The sequence below is a fragment of the Buceros rhinoceros genome, unplaced genomic scaffold, assembly GCF_000710305.1.
Source record: "Buceros rhinoceros silvestris isolate BGI_N320 unplaced genomic scaffold, ASM71030v1 scaffold27435, whole genome shotgun sequence".
In the NCBI taxonomy this organism is placed as follows: Eukaryota; Metazoa; Chordata; class Aves; order Bucerotiformes; family Bucerotidae; genus Buceros; species Buceros rhinoceros.
Window position 1 is genome coordinate 17,438 of NW_010412694.1, and position 17,359 is coordinate 34,796.

At 37.2% G+C, this 17,359-nt stretch overlaps 1 protein-coding gene across 1 annotated transcript; it reads right to left on the reverse strand.

Moving 5' to 3' along the window:
* Positions 1–318: 318 nt before the first annotated feature.
* On the reverse strand, positions 319–17,161 carry KIF11 (kinesin family member 11). The gene is made up of 22 exons (XM_010136495.1): positions 17,004–17,161; positions 13,872–14,004; positions 13,686–13,783; positions 13,527–13,605; positions 13,015–13,200; positions 12,807–12,931; positions 10,866–10,956; positions 10,332–10,574; positions 10,124–10,219; positions 9,365–9,453; positions 8,733–8,820; positions 7,792–7,980; positions 6,515–6,722; positions 6,087–6,259; positions 5,670–5,792; positions 4,606–4,764; positions 4,083–4,222; positions 3,171–3,450; positions 1,915–2,137; positions 1,509–1,663; positions 1,091–1,207; positions 319–444 (listed from the first exon to the last, which is right to left on the reverse strand). Exons 1-22 carry the CDS (start codon positions 17,159–17,161, stop codon positions 319–321), a joined length of 3,279 nt encoding a protein of 1,092 aa, XP_010134797.1.
* Between the last annotated feature and the right edge of the window lie 198 nt (positions 17,162–17,359).

A 17,359-nucleotide genomic window follows, 5' to 3' on the forward strand; every position in this document is an offset into this window, starting at 1 on the left:
AAGAGGATCTCCTGACAATGTAAGTCTTTTTAAGATACAGCACCATAATCTGCATGTTTGGAGAGGTTTTTTTTTTTTTTTTTTTTTTTTTTTTTTTTTTTTTTTTTTTTTTTTTTTTTTAAAAAGTCTGTTAATACATTGCAAGCTACAGCATATAAAAATGGGACAAAGGCAGGACATGTGGCAGGTCGATCTTTTGATCCAGCTTTGCATCAATATATCACTATATACAGAGACTGAGAACAACCGAAGAAAGTCACGGCTCAGTAGACAATTAGATATAAGTATTTCAAAACAGGGATCTGCAGTGGATATATCTTAGTTCAGTGATCTTAAAGGAGGCTTAGATTTGGGAAGAAACTGTTCCGTCATATCCTCTATTTTGTTCTTCTCCGCTGTAGCTGCAGATTTGTTCTCTTTATCCTTTTTGTGACTCCTTTTGTGCTGTGATTTAAAGGAAATGCCCAGTGTTAAGAGAATACAAAGAAATTAAAGACTACTAGCTCACATACAATGCAGTATACAGTGTTCTGAGACAAAAATATTGCATTTAGCATTTACTAAGGGGATTTATTGTAGACATCTGGAAGTTCAGCAGCTACTTCTAAGGGCTCCACGACAAGTAAATACATTCCTCCCCTCCTCCCAAAGCCAAACACACCAGGGGTTTCCACTGATACACTGGTAGAAGAAAAGGGTCAAAAAGGAAGGAAGAAAGTAAAAAAGTGAATAATGAAGAATGCTAATAATTTTGTCTAGCCTTTAGGAAAATACTCCACATCTACTTCCAATTTTTCCTTTAAAACACATTTGACTAGTAAATTATGACCATTTTTTTCATACAGAATTACTTGCTGAGGAATTTCCTGTCTGTCCAGCTTCTCAGAAATTTGCCTTATTTAATCCACTGTTAACTGTTATCAGAACTGCCATTATTTTAGCTCAAGTTTAACAATGCATATTTACAGGATTTAAAGAAGTTGTGAAACTACACTGAAGTAGTAGGTGACCTTAGATTACAGCACCACATGGAACAAAAATTTTCCTTCACTCTTAAATACACAACTATTGGATTATCTGTGGAAGTTACCTGGAAAAAGGGAATGCCACCATTCGCAGGGCAGCATATGTTTGCATCCATGAAAGATTTGTCACTACCAAGGCTTTCACTGGATTCTTGCAACCTTTCCTCCTCATCCAACAGGTCCTAAAACAGAAATTACCAGAGAAGTATTTTTAATGTCCAAATTTCCTAGGTGAATGTACTCAGTACGATCAGATCTGCAATAGACATGTCACTTCCATTTTTGAAAAACAAATGAAAGTCTAAATTATTAATGTCTTATTTTCCAATTTTCTGTCAAAAGCTCAGCACGTGATTCCAAGTACCCTGTAAAATACAAAGGCTGCAACAGTTTCCGTCCTAGTCAACTCTCCACAACAGTATAAAAAACTCTGAAGATATGAAACCTTCATTGAAGAGTCTCATTTGCCATTCATACACATACCTGATCTGCATTATCCTCCAGCACCTTTGACACACTGTTTAGCACCTCTTCAAGGTTTAGTTGCTTTTCCCTTAATTGCTCCAGCAGAAGTTCCCGGGGTTCTGTTCTCACAAGTGTGACTGGATAGAAGTAGTCTCTTCTCTGTGGAGTTGTCCCTTTAACAGAGATTATACACTAATGAAAGGCACTGATAAACACTTCCAGCGTTTGCTTTAATTGCAGATCCTCAATTTTACATTAACTCAATGCAGAAACCATGCTTTGTTCAGTCATTGTTCTTTGCATGCACCTTGAAAATGGTGTAAGGCTACTAGTTATATTATGTCCCCATTAGCCTTCACTCATGAATTCTCCAACTCAGATTGCTTTCTGTAAGATCATCTGGTCCCCAAGCTACTTTAAATACCTGTTGGAATATCCACTTTAAGATCCTCTTGCAAAAAACCATTAACCTGAGTCAGCCCATGCTGTGCTTTCTCACTAAGTGCCATCTTCTGCTCCAGAAGTATCTCCCGATCAACCTTTATCTGATCAAGAAGGCCATTCAGCACTTTTTCTTCAGCAGCCTTTTGTCTACCAATATGGTCAGCAATTTCAGCTATTGCTTTATCACAGTTTTCTTCATTTTTCTGAAAACAAAACAAAAACCCAACCAAAAAACACCAAGTTAACAAGAAAGGTAAGGTTATGGCTTCTTTCCTAAGATGTGGTGCATGGTTAGTGACATGACCTGAAACGAAACAACCTCAAATCGAGAAGTTTCAGTGCCAGTTTTACACTCTCATTTTGAGAGCTATCTTCAGAAGAGAGCTAGTTTCTTAGAAAGTATTATGATTTTAGAAAGCTACCTATAAGAATAAAGATGATGCCATCTTGTTCACATCAGATTCATGCTTCTATGCACAATCCTGCACAGAATTAGGATAATTCAAGCAAAAATCCTACAAGCACTAGGAGCTTTATACATTCACAGGGGAAAAGAAAGAAAACACATTTTAGCCTTTCCCATTGGAATGAAACTCCCAAAGTGTTCAGTAGGTATAACAGATACAGGGGCATCTTTAGACTTCAGATGCTTTTAACAGTTAGGTTTTTCTTTCTGAAAATTAGCAGAACATTGGATTTGCCTATTTCATTACCCAATAGAACAATAAGGGAGGGAAGTGAAGTTTGTGATGGAAATTTTTTGAAAAATAGAGAAAGAAATTTTAAGGTAAGAGGCCAGAACTAACAGATACCTAAAAGGAATGCTTTCTCCCATCATGCTAATCTGACCAAAGTCATTCATGCCCTCCAGAATACAGTCCATATTTGTTCATTGTACAAATCTCCTAGAGACATTACTGGGAGATAAAGCTTTAGAATGAGAGATATATACTACCAAAGATATGTAAAAAACCCAAATTACAAATGGAAGTTAACCACACGGGATTAATCAAGACCTCATCATTCGAGGTTAATTGCCCTTGAAGTTCAAAGTCTTCCTCTGAAATTAAAATTTTCATTTCTTCTAATTGCATCTATGTAAGCTCAGTAACTTAAGTCTGCTGTGATTGAAAAAACACAATTTTGTTCTAAGTGAGAACTTTTTCCCCCTCTACAAATTCTACTGTAAAAGTTTGCCTCAAAATTATGTATTTGACTATAAATGAGTATAAGTACCTTCTGTAAATGCTGAAGTTGCTGTTTCTCATCACTGAAGGACAATAGCTGCTGATTGGTAAAGTCGACTACCTGAGCAGTTGTAAATTCACCCCATTTATCAGTATCCTGAGACACATTTTTGAGATTGCTGAGAAGTCGTTGGCAGTGGTCAGTGGATTCTTCCAGCATCATCTCATTTTCAGCATTTATGATCCTGAGCTCTTGAGAGAAATTATCCAGAGATGCAATAACTTTGCTGTGATTGGAACATGCACTGCTGACTAGGTCTGCAGTTTTCCTGCAACGACATATTTGGAACAGGTCAGAGATTTTGAAAGGTAGATTTCAACACATTCTACGTTTAGAAATATTTGAGACCAGAACCAGTGAATTAGTGCAGTTTCATCAAACCAGTTAAAGTTGTTGCTCTATTTAGTAAATCTACAAATTGCAGCTCTCACAACAGTAGGTTTGTTAAATCTCAAAAAACTCACCCAAACAAAACCCCAAAGAAACACAAGCTAGAAAACAACAACTTGGGCAAGACCTTAGTTATTCAGTCTGCAACTAAATGAAGTATGCTGCAATAGATGCACTATTATACTTCAAGCTAAGCCTTTATAGTATGAAGTTCTGAAAGTCCAGCCACACTGAAGGCTGTTTGTAAGCATATTGCTCCCAAAACCATGGTCTCTTATCTGCAATATGTTCAAGAGACAAGTTTGAGAAAAAGCTTTGTAGAGCTACCTTTTCTCTGGGAAAAGGTGAACTATGATCTACATTCTGTGGCAGAACTCAGGACTAACAGCTTCTTGACCAGAAGCATGTAAATATGAAGCATATAAACATGAAGAGCATCTAGTTTTGCAGTACTCTTCATACATAATTTTATCTTGCATCAGTATACACCAAAACTAATCTGCTCCTTACAGGTGAACATTTCCTTGCACAGCAGCGATGGTGGTCTTCAAGCTTCCATTTTTCGCAAGTACACTCGTTAAGTTCTTCTGAGTCTCTTGAGCAAAGAGGTCAAGCTGGCTTTGCAGTGAGGACATTAAATCAGCTGTGTTCTGGTAAGAAAAAAATTACACATTTCACTGTTATTTTGCACTTTCTAGCATTCTTAAAAGGAACTTGAATGCCTTGATTGAAAATGCAGCAAATAAGAGCTTTGTCATTCTAAAGCTAAAGGTAAAATTTTTGTGTAGATAAGATATAGACGCTTCACTACATATGTAAAGGCATATACACTGGATATGCTCAGAGCAAGGGTCAGCTTTTGTTACCTTCCTACACGAGCTTAAAGCAGCCCAAAAGCTGAAAAAAGTTAGGATCAAGTACTGTCCTGACATTTTTCTGAAGCAAGTGTAACAGTTTTCTGCTACAAAGAGTTTACATCAAAGCAATCAATCCCACTTGGTGTTAGGATTTCTTACTCTAAGGATTCCTTTACCTTCGTATGTGCCAACCATGTCATTTCCACTTCTTCTTTTAAACTCTCACAATCATTCTGAAGCTGAGCAAAACCACTGTCCATTTCTTCCTGTAATTTTTTCAGAGTGCAAGAAAGATCTCCAAAGAAGGTACCCATTTCCTTTTTATGACTCTCCATCTTTGAAAAAAGTTGTAGTTAAAGTTAAATTCTTTTCTTTAGGGGTACTTTTCCCTAGCATAATTTATAAGAAATAAACTCCAACCCAACGAAATTGTCAAAAGCACTAATAAAATATTATCCATAAAAGGCGGAAAATAACACTTAGAGCAATCCAAAATTACAGACTGAAACTTGGTGTGGGCTTTTCCAAACACAAAATTTGACATGTGATAGACAACATAGCAAGACACAGACAAGGTGCCTGGTTGAGAGCAAGAAGCAAGAACTGGCAAGCCGTGGACTATTTGCTGTCTAAGTCTGAAAACTAATAAAAAGACCCTAGACAAGGGGAGTTGATTTCACATAAGCTGCAATTAACAGAAGGTGGAAATTTTCAGTCAGATCAACAGGTCACCAGGAGAAAAGATTTGGTTTTGACAATATGGAAAAGAAGGAATGAAAGAGGGAAGCTGCAGTTATATATAAACTAAAAACTGAAGAACTAAAAACTGAAGGAAAGGACTTTAATAAGGGCAGTGTTGTCTGCACTTACAGTTATTGTTAACAAGATAAAGCATCCCACTCCCTAGGAATCAAAGTGTCCACATAAAGAGTTTGTTATGACAAACTTAAGGAGAAATTGAGTGATATTTGTTACATACAGCTTTAAGCATCCATGATTTACCACTCTCCTGCAGCATTTAGGTGAGCACTTATGCTAACATAGGTAACATACAAATACATCACACTCAGAAGTGGAAAAGAAATCTGAAAAAGAGGTAAAAGGTTGAACTCATGGGAGAGAGCAAAGCAGAAAAGGCCAGACCAGAAGTGGAAACATTGACAGACTAGGAAACACACTGAAGAGTTACCTGTAAATCAAATACAAGAGCACAAGGTAAGAGACAAATTATGTGAATTACCTTGTCAGCCTCAGCAGAGTACTTCTTCAGGTTATTCTGAAACTGACAGTTCAACCCCAAGACAAGTTCTACCATTGGTGTCAAGCTGTGTAATGCTCTTCCTAATCCAGATGAATGTTCCTCCTAGGAACAGTGGTAAAAAAAGCAGAAGTAAAACAGGATAATGATTGTTCCATCATCCATATTTGTAAGCAGCTAACCATATACACTTACTCTGTTATTATAGTATTTGCTATATAATGTTACAGCTTGTGGTGGTGACATGGGAGGGGAAGCAGGGAGGTACATAATCCCAGCTAAGTGCTGACACAGAGACAGGTAGAAAGCATCAGAAAACAATGACACAATATTTACAAAACCCCTTTTACCAGAAAAGTTTTATATTTAAGTAACATAAGAGTATGTAAATATACTAACAATTAATCTCAGCAGCTCAGCTTTACAATCAAGTGACAGATTCTCGTGTTGTGTTATTTTTTCAGACATGTGAGAAACTTCAGTAGAGACCAACTCCTTAACAGAGGCAAAAGATGATGATACAACTGATGCAAGAATATTGGCTGCTGAAGAACTGGTAGACAGGAGGGCACCTATAAAAGAAATCAAGAAGCATGACAAATTTTTAAAAAAATTCCAGTGCGAGATAGGAACTCTTTTTATTGCTTATCACCTCTTTATTGCCTCTTAGAGCACAGAAAGACTGTAGATTGTGCAACACAGATATACTGTTACAACTGTAATCATTACATTGCTTAAAATAAAGCCTCTTCCACTTACTAAAACAGACCCATTTTAGAGAACTCGTAGAAACTCAGGATGACATACTGATACAGGATTTCACTTACCTATAAAATTTGTGTAAGATGCCAACATCTGTTGCTGCTTCAAACTGTTTTCACTAACTGAATCTTGTATTTTGTTGAACAAAGCATTCATTTGTCCTGCAAATGTATTTTGGATGACAGCATTGTGTTGATCAACAGCCTTCTTGCGATCTAGTTTTGCGTGGAGACCAGATATATCTTTTGTAGTTTCTTCAACTGTACTAAGCAGCTACAATTTGAAGTTATTTTAGTCAGTCTTTAAACAAGAAGTCAAACGTATATAAAATCAACTGTAGTTCTGAGTTAAAGGAGACGTTACCTCCCTAGAAAGACAGGCATTTCCCTTTTACATCAAATTACAACTGTTCTTAATTCTGATGTTATGTCATCTGTAGTCTTAGAACACAAGAAAAAGTTACCCTCTAGAGACCATTTGTTCCAACTTTGAAATTAAAGCATTAATAAAGGACATCCTCAATGTTTTGAGGACTTAAGATACAATTTATCATAGAACAGTAACTGAAAAAATTCCTGGCCAGTTCAGCTTTTTCTGAATAATTTGACAGTAAAAACATTCTTAATAGTACTCAAGAAGTTTCCTGTACTAGTTCTGCGATAAATAATTTTGAGTTTGAACTTATAGTGAATTCTTATTGTAGTCAGCATAAGTAACTTCTGTACCCATTTCTCTTGCACAAATACTCCATAACCCACAGGCAAAAAACTTTACAGGAATCTGAGTACAAAGGAATTTTCACGTTGACTATAGATACAAGTTTCCTAACTTTGCAGTTTAGAAGAGCAGGACACTCATTCTCCCCCCACATTGAGTCTGTTTCCAAAACTATGACTAATCTACAAACACATCAAGACCATACGCTAAAATACAGAGGTGACAAGGTAGGTTTCCATTATTCACTCAGGGAGTGTAAAGTACTGTACACATCTCTACAAAACTTCTTGCTATTTTCAACCCCAGCTACATATAACTTCATCTTTTGTAGAGGCCAGCCATAAGTTTCTAGTAAAGAAAACTACTTAGATACTGCAAAGTACTGGAACTCTCGTGATAAACTGGTCTGAAGGAAAGGCAGCTCCAGACCAGGCCATGGGTTTAGCAATCAACTGTTAAAATTACCACAGAGTCCTGCAGTCTTAACTAGCTTTGCACCATAACATAATTTATAGAGAGTGCTAATCCTAGTTTCCAATTTAAAATTCAGGTTTTGTCACACAGCCCATGAAACCCCTAAACACAGGAAGCTACTGTTACAGTTAGGTACAAGAACTGTGACAACCTTGCTAGCTGTTCCATGAAGTTTTTGTTCAGTGTTTTCCAAAACTGAAACCACATACTCTTCTTCAGCCAGATGAACCTTGGTTTCTTGCAGATCTTTTTGTGTTTCTTCCAGTTCTTTCTCCTTGATTTGCAGATCTGTTTTACACTGTTCAAGTTCATTTTTACTAACTGTGAAAAGTTCGGTGATCTAAAGCAGAAGACAAACATCAATAGAGTAACACTGCTTTTTATATGCTCAGCCCTGCTTCATCTCTCAATTTACGCCACAATACCAGAAGGAAAGTTGTCATTTAACAATATTTCAGCTGAAAGGCTCAGAAGACTTAAACCTAGACGACAAATTTTTGTAGTCTCTGTATTCACTGAAAATATCACAAACGAACAGCATCTTCCCTATAATAATCCCTTGCTTCCCCACTCAAACCACAAGACCAAACAATTGTTACAGCACAAGAAAAAAATTCCAGTAAATAAGCCTAAGCAGATAGACTGAAGATGACAGTCAGTAAAGCTGACTACACAGAGTAGCTACATATTCTAACAAAACAATATCTCCATTTCTTTAAAAGAGGAAGTACCCATTTTCCATACAATTTGTTAATGGGAATTGATCTCCTCCTGTCCTCTCATTCTTTACTCGTAAGCAGTTATCTGTCAACTGAGATGGTACCATTTTACAAGCAGATTTTTACCGAAAACAAAGCAAATTGGTAATAAAATGGTAGACATTAAAACATTTATTTAAAAATAAATATGGCACTCTGCAACTTCCCGTATGATATTTTAACTTCCTAACTTCTAGGATTAGGAAGCTTCCATTTCTAACTGATTAGGGAATTTAAGAACAAAAACTTTTCAAACTGCTCTTTGCTCAAACTTTTGTCCTTCAAAGATTCCATTTTTGGCAGACTTAAGCCACAGTTGAAAAACATGACTTACCCTTTTAATTTCTTCTTCCATTACACTGATTTTGTCAATATACTCTGCAATTTGTTCTTCCTGAACTGTCAGCTTTCCATTAAGGGCTCTCAAACAAGGATTAAAAAAACCCCAAATAAGTTAGTCAAGTAAGAGCTGATTTCAGGATTATCTGTTTTTTATACTACACATTTACTGATTTAATAAATAATTTAATAAACAAGCATTGCTAACTTCGGTATGAAAAGCAGGTAATTTTCACTTAATGCAGAAAGAATTTAAGATGATATTGTAAACTTTTTGCCAACTAGCTCTCAAAGCGAAGTGAACTACAGAAAGTTTGTTCTCCTAGATGAGCTTCCACTGCAAGAAAGGCTGCATAGCATGCATTTGCATCCCAGCCATGCTCATGGTAAGTTGCACATATAAAATTGAGCGCAAACTTATTCTTTAGGCTGTGTAATAACTAATCTCTAAAGAATAAGTTGACTGATCGGTTAAATTCTCAGTTAAAAGAATTCTCAGTTAAATTCTTCAATATTCTGGTATGAAAATACTTCTGGTGTATAATACTGAAAGAATTTCTGAGTAAGGGTAGGTACCACTATCTGAGATTTGTTGTTAGTAATTTTACAGAAAATTTGAAGACATACTCATAATTTTCAAGGGAAATATAGACTCCATTTTTCTCTCGTGCAGCAGCAAGGTCTCGCTTCAGACGCTCAATCTCTTCAGTGTATTCCTGCAAAAAGAAACAAATCACATGTAAACATGAAAATTTGTACTTTGCTTTCAAGATTTAGCTTAGCAGATACTTCAAAGATAGTGCTCTACAGAAGTTTTGCATAAGCACAGGAGCAAAGCACTTCTGTTCCAAATAAGTTCACTAAAGCACCATTTAAATCCGTACCATTGGATATATGTAGAGCATTGAAATCTCCCATTTGAATCATACTTGGTTGCATATAACAGCTTATAATGGGAATTGCAGCTTCTTTAGTAGCAGTCAGCTACTTCATATTGACTCTTTATTCACACTTAATAGTTCACTTTAATTCAGGCACTTTCTAGGGAATGAAGCTAAGACAGTAAGTTCAGAAAAATGTATCTAGTGCAATTTAGTGGCTCTCCTCTATCTTGTAAACAGATAAACCATACGCAGAACCATAGCTAGTAGCAGTAAGGCCTCTCCCTCCAGCTTTAGTTCTTAGCAACAGTTTCAGTATCTGCAAAGTGACTAATACTGTGCAGTAGACTAGCTTAGTTTGAAAGCATCTGTTCAGTGATTAAAATCACCTCAGAAAAACACTGCTATTAGTTACAGCTTCTCCACAACTTCGTAATTGCTGCATACCAAAAACTGTTAACACAATCAATCCTAACCCATAACTTAAGATACATCACTAGCTTACCTTAATAAGAGCTTTTTTTGTTAGCTTCTGATTAACTTCAGGCTTGTTCATTATGTTCTTTGCTCTGTGGGCATATTCCAGGGTACTCAGTGTTTCCTGTGATAAGAAACACAACACTTGGTCAAGCTGAAAAATTAACTTACGTTTTTGTACCATTAGCAAAATATAATACCTATTTTTAGGAATAGATTTTCAGACTTAAATTTACCTCAAGATTTATCGATGCAGGAGAAACTGTGGCAATTATCGATGTTTTGGTTCGTCCTCCAAGAGAGTCTTGAAGGATTCTTGTGAGTTTAGATTCCCTGTATGGAATATGTGGGGCTCTTTCTACTAGAGCAGTAATAACTCTTCCCAGTGTCAGGAGAGACTGGTTGATATTTCCAGCTTCACGAGCTCTTTTGTCAACTGCCCCAGATCGACCAATGTTTTCACTTCCTGCAAGATCAACCTGAAAGACAAGAGGAAGGACATGCATCTGTTTCAAGTCACATAAAGAATGCTTGCCCCATAGCGTTGCCAAACACAAGACATGAACTAGCTTCTGAGTTGTTCAGGAGACACTGAGGTGAGAAATGGGACTGACATTTCTCAGTGGCAAATATAGGGTATATCACTTTGTGAAAAACAATGATTTTTCTCATTGGAAAAAACCACCTTAGAGTCTCAAGAGAATGAGGTCAGATTATTTTAGTTCATTACTTTAACAATGTCATCAATGACATTTAATTCAAATACTTACCAAGTTTAGCTTCCCAATTTTAACAAGTTCTTCTCCCTCTACTGTTGTTTCTTTCATATGGATGGTAATTGAAAATACCGAGTGGGAACGGCTGTAAAAGAATTCAGTTTCAGACTGACATCTCATTAAAGCCAAATGGTCTGCTTGCTACATGACACTGCTACAAGTTAGGTATCTATGCTCTTTTCAGGGAATACATTTGGCCCATTAACTGGGACTTACATATTTTCAGTACACAAAGTTATTCTACCAAGTCTTTTTTGTGTGTATACATACCAACACAGTACTTAAAACCAGTGATGAAGCAACTGAATGACATTTGCCCCATTCAATCCCAGTAAATTTTATCCCATTTCAAGCAAAACCAAGAGAAACACTTTGGGTTTGTTTATATTTGTATACTCTCAACTTAGACATGCCAAAAAAACTGGCTTGTAGATTTTTTAGTCGATACACTAAGAACAGTTTCACAGAATGTGAGATTAAGAAATTTAGTTTTCTTTATTCAAGCTAAGAAAATCAGCAAGTAGCTGAATCTCGTATTAAAAATCTAGAAGTTCAGCTCAGTTTTCATTCAAAACAGTAGTACAGTTTAAAATTCTAGCCCGAGTTTACTCCTTCAATTAGAATTTACAATAGGAAGATGACATATATAGAAACCATAGGTGTCAAATTACACCAGTTTAACCATAAATAAAAAGACAGTACAGGCAGAATGAATTCTCAAATTCCCTGAAATTTCAGATTAAATTTGTTCTGTGTTCAAATCTGTGGTAGCCAAATACCTATGCCTCTCAACCAGTAGACAGATGTGCTCAGTGTATCTTTAATTTGAAATATGACATGGGCAGGGTGTTTCTCGCTTACTGTTACACTCTACACTACATGTTCAGAGTGAAGTAGATACTACATCTGCAATTCAAGAATAAGAAATCAGTAATAAACAATTATTTTTTCACCAAGGTGTCTCTACTAGATTCTGACTACGAGTTGCAGTCATATGAAGTAGCCTGCACTGCCACACAGAAAACCTCTCAACATTTTCCCCAGCTTCTACAATCCAGTTTGCAAGTTTTCAGAAGCTAGGGTTTGAGAAGAGTCTTGTGCTCACCTGCAAATACTAGATCTTAATAGTATTTTGAAATCCCAGCTTTGATAACAAACCCTAACATACCATTTTCTGCTGCTGATGAGCAGAGGAGAGGACACTCCAGACCCTTATATCAAGTTATTTAGTAAAACAGGACTGGGGAAAAAACCCCCATCACCCATAATAGCTAGAAAAAAAAGCAACTCATCTCTCTAATACAGGTTATACCAGCTACATTTCTTTCAAACTTGAAAAAGACTACAGCCTTCTTTTTGAAGTACAGTACCTACTGCAGAAAACATTTATTTCATGCTAGTATATAAAATGTATTTCAGTTATACATATTTGTCAGACTTCTGCCTTTTGTTTCCATAGGCACAGAAAGCTTTGAAAGCTCACTTAACTTTGAGTTAATTAAATTTCAGTATTTTAGATGCCAAATTAAGAATGTTCTGCTCCTCGTATCTCAGCTAGAGTTTGGTGGAATGCCACAGCTACTGTTCCAACTAGACACCGCATTTTAGCAAGGGATATATTCCTAACAAAGCAAACTCTAAAGAAGAGAGGAAGTTAAGGTAAAAAAAGGCATGCAGAGAGAAGAGCTCGCCCATTTATAAGATGAGAAGCATTCAGATTTTATATGCCCAGTCATACACCTGTTAGAATTGCCCCACAGGACTTGATAAGGAAGAGGTTCAAACTACAGCTTTCTAACCCACATCTGGCAATCTGAACTGTGATCTCAAGATCATGCCCAGTTTGTACTAGCTTCGACATCCTTTTACTTCTTCAGTAAGATCCTGTTTAATAAAACAAGAACAAAGAGTTTCTGAAATGGCAAGAATTTGTACCTGGAATATGCATTCATATAAGTAGCTGCGGTTGTTCTTTTTGCTGCACCCCTTTCCAGGATTTGATAGACTTCATTTTTGTTGTGCACAGTTATTTCTTCCAAGCCTTTAATAATTACACCCCTCTGCCAGAAAATAATGCATGCTTATTATATATCTCTCAACAATCCTGAAAGCCTTAAGATAAACTTTGGAAGACAGCACTAACCTTGTTTCGAGGGTCATCAAACATCTGCAATCTTTCTCCAACATCAGGAGTAGGATTCAGAAGATCAAAAAGTTCCTCATTATAGATTTCCAAAAGAGAGACTTTCACTGAAAATTCGGTACCGTTCTCTGTGAGTTTTTCAAATATTTGATGCAATGTACGGGGTATTATACCTGCTAGTGGGTCCTACAAATTAAAGTATTTAATACATAAATATACTGAAAGATTTGGGAGTGGAATTTCAGCTAAATAGTCTGATTTCATATAAGCAAGAATACCTTGGACAAAGATAATCTTCCATATAAAGAATGCCAAGACTTGTATGCATGCCACAAACATGTGAAGTTTTGATTTTCATATAAATGAATGTGACCATTTGTTAATTTACAAACATTTAAGGCAAGTCAGCTACAGTATTTGGAAGACATCAACTTCAGCTTTTCTTAGCCTTCTCCAATCTCTAACTTTGAACTTCAGTACAGAAAAGAGAAATCTCAGGATTGAAAATATACCTCTTCCCAAGTATACTCCTCATTGGGCGACCGCTCCCCTTCCATTGTGAAGGTCTTACCAGTACCAGTTTGACCATAACTGTGAGAATAAAAAAATTAAAATGTAAACAAGGAAATAAAATTAAAATAAAATTTCCTAATAATTAATGGCTTACTTACGCAAACACTGTACAGTTGTAGCCCATAATAACTTCATCCAAAATGGGACACACAACACTCCGGTATACATCAATCTGCTTTGCCTGAGCTCCAAAAACCTGTTGAGGCAAAGACAACACATCCCATTTATCCATACAGTAACGCACACCTAGCTTGTTTCCAGAAGTTCCAACCACATCAAGTTACCATGTCAAATGTGTAAGTCTTTCTTGATGTCTTATCTGTCACTCCTCCAGTGCGGACACTAACTTCCTTTCTTACTTGATCACAGTCTACAACAGCATAGGAGCTTGCTTTACGTTCTGAAGCATTAAAAGGCCTAGAAAGACAGGAATTAAGAATATCGAATTGATATCATTGCTAACAGGAACATAAACAGACAAAGCAGTAGTATCACTCAGTCTAAGCATACAGAATAGTACAATTCGGTAAGAGGAACATAAAGCTTTTAACTTAATTTTTTAAATAATTAAGGAAAAACTGCCACAATTTGACAGTTTCCAGACCTTGTTTCTCCCTCCATCCACTGTGGGACAACTCAAGTGTTTACAGCTTTCAGTTTGTTTACTTATGCACTTTTTAACAAGTCCATAAACACTTCCGAGATTATTTAGACACATGCGTGGTTAACTTGCATTAGAAAATGTTCAACTGCAGGGGAGTGGAATAAACATACCAAATAGTTGTATAAATAAAAGCCTTCAAAAAAAGGAAAAGCATTTACATGAAAGTTAAGGCAACAGTGAATCAAACTAATTATCTTTTAAAATGTCTTTTTACTTTTCATTTCTACAAGCAGTGAAGCCTACATCTCACACTGATGACACAACACTCTAAAGCACCAGAAATACTAACACACTTCTACTAATAGCAAAACAGTAGATAGCAATACTGGAATGTATAATGCTGATGCATTCGAATAGAATTTGTGAATTGTGAATAGAATTTAATAAGACAGACAAAACATTGGATTTTTGGGGAAAAAAGTCCACATACTTTCTTACTCTGAGTTTTAAGTAAAGTTTAATAGAAGTGTAACAGAAGTTTAGAAACTTGATGGTGAGAATTTTGTTTCACCACTAACTTGATGTCAATCTGGTGCACACAATTTTCCTGGAAGGGATGTTTGCAACAATTTCTCCCCAAAAGCACGGAAGTGACCATGGGCTGAGAACTAAAAGCATGAAATGCTATTTTATTACTCATTTAGTATGCTATCGCACTCTGATACCTGTATAGTTGACCTGAATGGCCAAGTTAAAAATAGAACTTCTACAATCTTAGTAATTTTTAAAGTATTTTGGCAGTAAGAGCACTTCAGATTCTGTCTCTTTAAACTATAATATTAAAAAAAAATACCACAAGCACATCTCTTGTGGCTAACTTTTCTTCCTCAACATCACACTGAAGCTGAAGTGTTAGATTCTGAACAGACCACTAGACCCTTAGGTGCCAGACTGGTTGGTGACAAGAGATGATCACTAAAATCTTGCTTGCAAGGGCAAGTTACAGCTTTGATTTTATTACTTTTAAAACAGTAAGAGACTAAACAACAAATACATTCTGTCTGTAATGATATAACAATGGACCAGTCAAATGCAGGAGCATTTACAGTCTGAGAGCCCACAACTGTGAGATTAGAGGAACAATTCAGCTAGGTCAAAGCATATGTGCAGACCATCACCACTAGACAAGCAGCAACCTGGTACGTCACAGTGACATTTGATCACAGGTTCATCCCTTCAGGTACAAAGCATATTAACACACATACTAAGGACACCAACACATGCATTTCAAGTTTCCAAATCAATGTTTTGCCAAAGCATGGTAAAATCCGTTGCTTCAAAAGGTTTTTGCTAAGCTCAGACATATCATATTTTGAAAACTAATATAATTGCATCTAACCACCAATCAGTAAGATAAGGAAAACTTAAATGATGCAGAAGAGACAAGAAAGGTAGAAGGACCATTTACTAGCTCCAACACAATGAAGCTCTTTTTAATAAAACAGCTTTACAAGAGGCAAGAGCAAGTGTCATATAGAAAGCTTTCAGAGGTTACAGAAGAGAAGGCTTCAAGGAGACCTTATTGCAGCCTTTCAGTACTTAAAGGGGGCCTGTAAGAAGGATCAGGACAATCTTTTCACATGGCCCGTTGTGACGGGATAGGTGTAAAGGTTTTAAATTGAAAGAGGGAAGATTTAGATTGGATATCAGGAAGAAATTTTTTACAATGAGGTTGGTGAATCACTGGCACACATTGCCCAGGGAGGTAGTCGATGCCCCATCCCTGGAAATATTTCAGGTCAGGTTGGATCAGGCTGAGCATCCTGGTCTAGTTGAAGATGTCCCTGCTCACTGCAGGGTGGGTTGGACTAGATGACCTTTGACAGCCCCTTCTAACCCCAAGCATTCTGCAATTCTATTCCAGAACAACTGAGATTAATCACATGAAATCACTGCAGGGTGGGTTGGACTAGATGACCTTTGACAGCCCCTTCTAACCCCAAGCATTCTGCAATTCTATTCCAGAACAACTGAGATTAATCACATGAAAAAGAAAATTATTGCTCTGGACAGTGTTCCAAGTTCAATTGCTTCATAAAGTTATTCTTCTTTTGCAATAGCCTTGATTTACATCAACCCTTTTACCAACCACATAACAATTGTTTCAGCAGTCTTTTAGTCGTCTTGCAAAAATAAATCACTTGTAAGTTCTGTTTTCATTGCACATCTGTAAAAGTAGAACTTCCAAGCATGAGGATAAAATGATTGCCAAAGACATTAATAACAGTAATACATAAGCTAACTTTTACAGTTCTGGCCCAAAAAACCCCATCCCAAAGGTATTTTGAACACTATTCTTAAGCCACTAGCAGCTTTAGTTTTAACAAGCAACACTTTAAGAACATTGAAGATCCAATATTAATGAGCAAGTCTTTAAAGTCACCTCAAAACTATGATATAAAAAAAATCACGTCAACAACCAAGGTAGTTGGGCACTATACTGAAGAAGCTGACCCCCACAGCTTTTTGTCTGAATTCAAAGAGTCTGTATCACTGGAGTTATACTAAAGACATTCAAAAGTGGGAGTACCAAAAATTTTATTAGCTCTTAAATTGTAGCGGCTTTCCACAGAAGCTCAAAGAAGATAAAAATTCAGGGATTTTTTGTGCGTGTGTTTTGAGTATCAGTCGCACAAACTCTCATCTAGCTGCTTTTAACCTTCCCACACAGCTTCTTACTGGGTGTGCCGTGAACTGAGCTGGGAAACGTCCACGTTTTAAACTATAAGAGATAATTCACGGCAGCGCTGACTTGGCGGCAGTGTCGGTTACCTCTGCTGGTGCCCGCCACACAGCTCGTACTGTTATCGCCTCGGACAGGCATTTTAAGGCGCAGTAACGAGCGCCGTCGGGATGGCACGGCCGGCTCCTCGGTAACGAGGTACTCGCAGGGACATCGCGCAGTTCCATTTCCCCGAAGCCGCTGGCTGCATGGCGCCCCTCCAGACCCCTGTCACCCCAGGACAGAGGCCCTGACCCGCCGGGCTCTCCGAGGGACAGCGCAGTAAACGTTTCAGACCGGTCCCAAGGGGACTTACGAGGAGGGGCCTCACCGGCTCCCCGCAGGCCCCTGCTGCGGGCCGACTTCCCAACGCCCGCCCGGGGCGG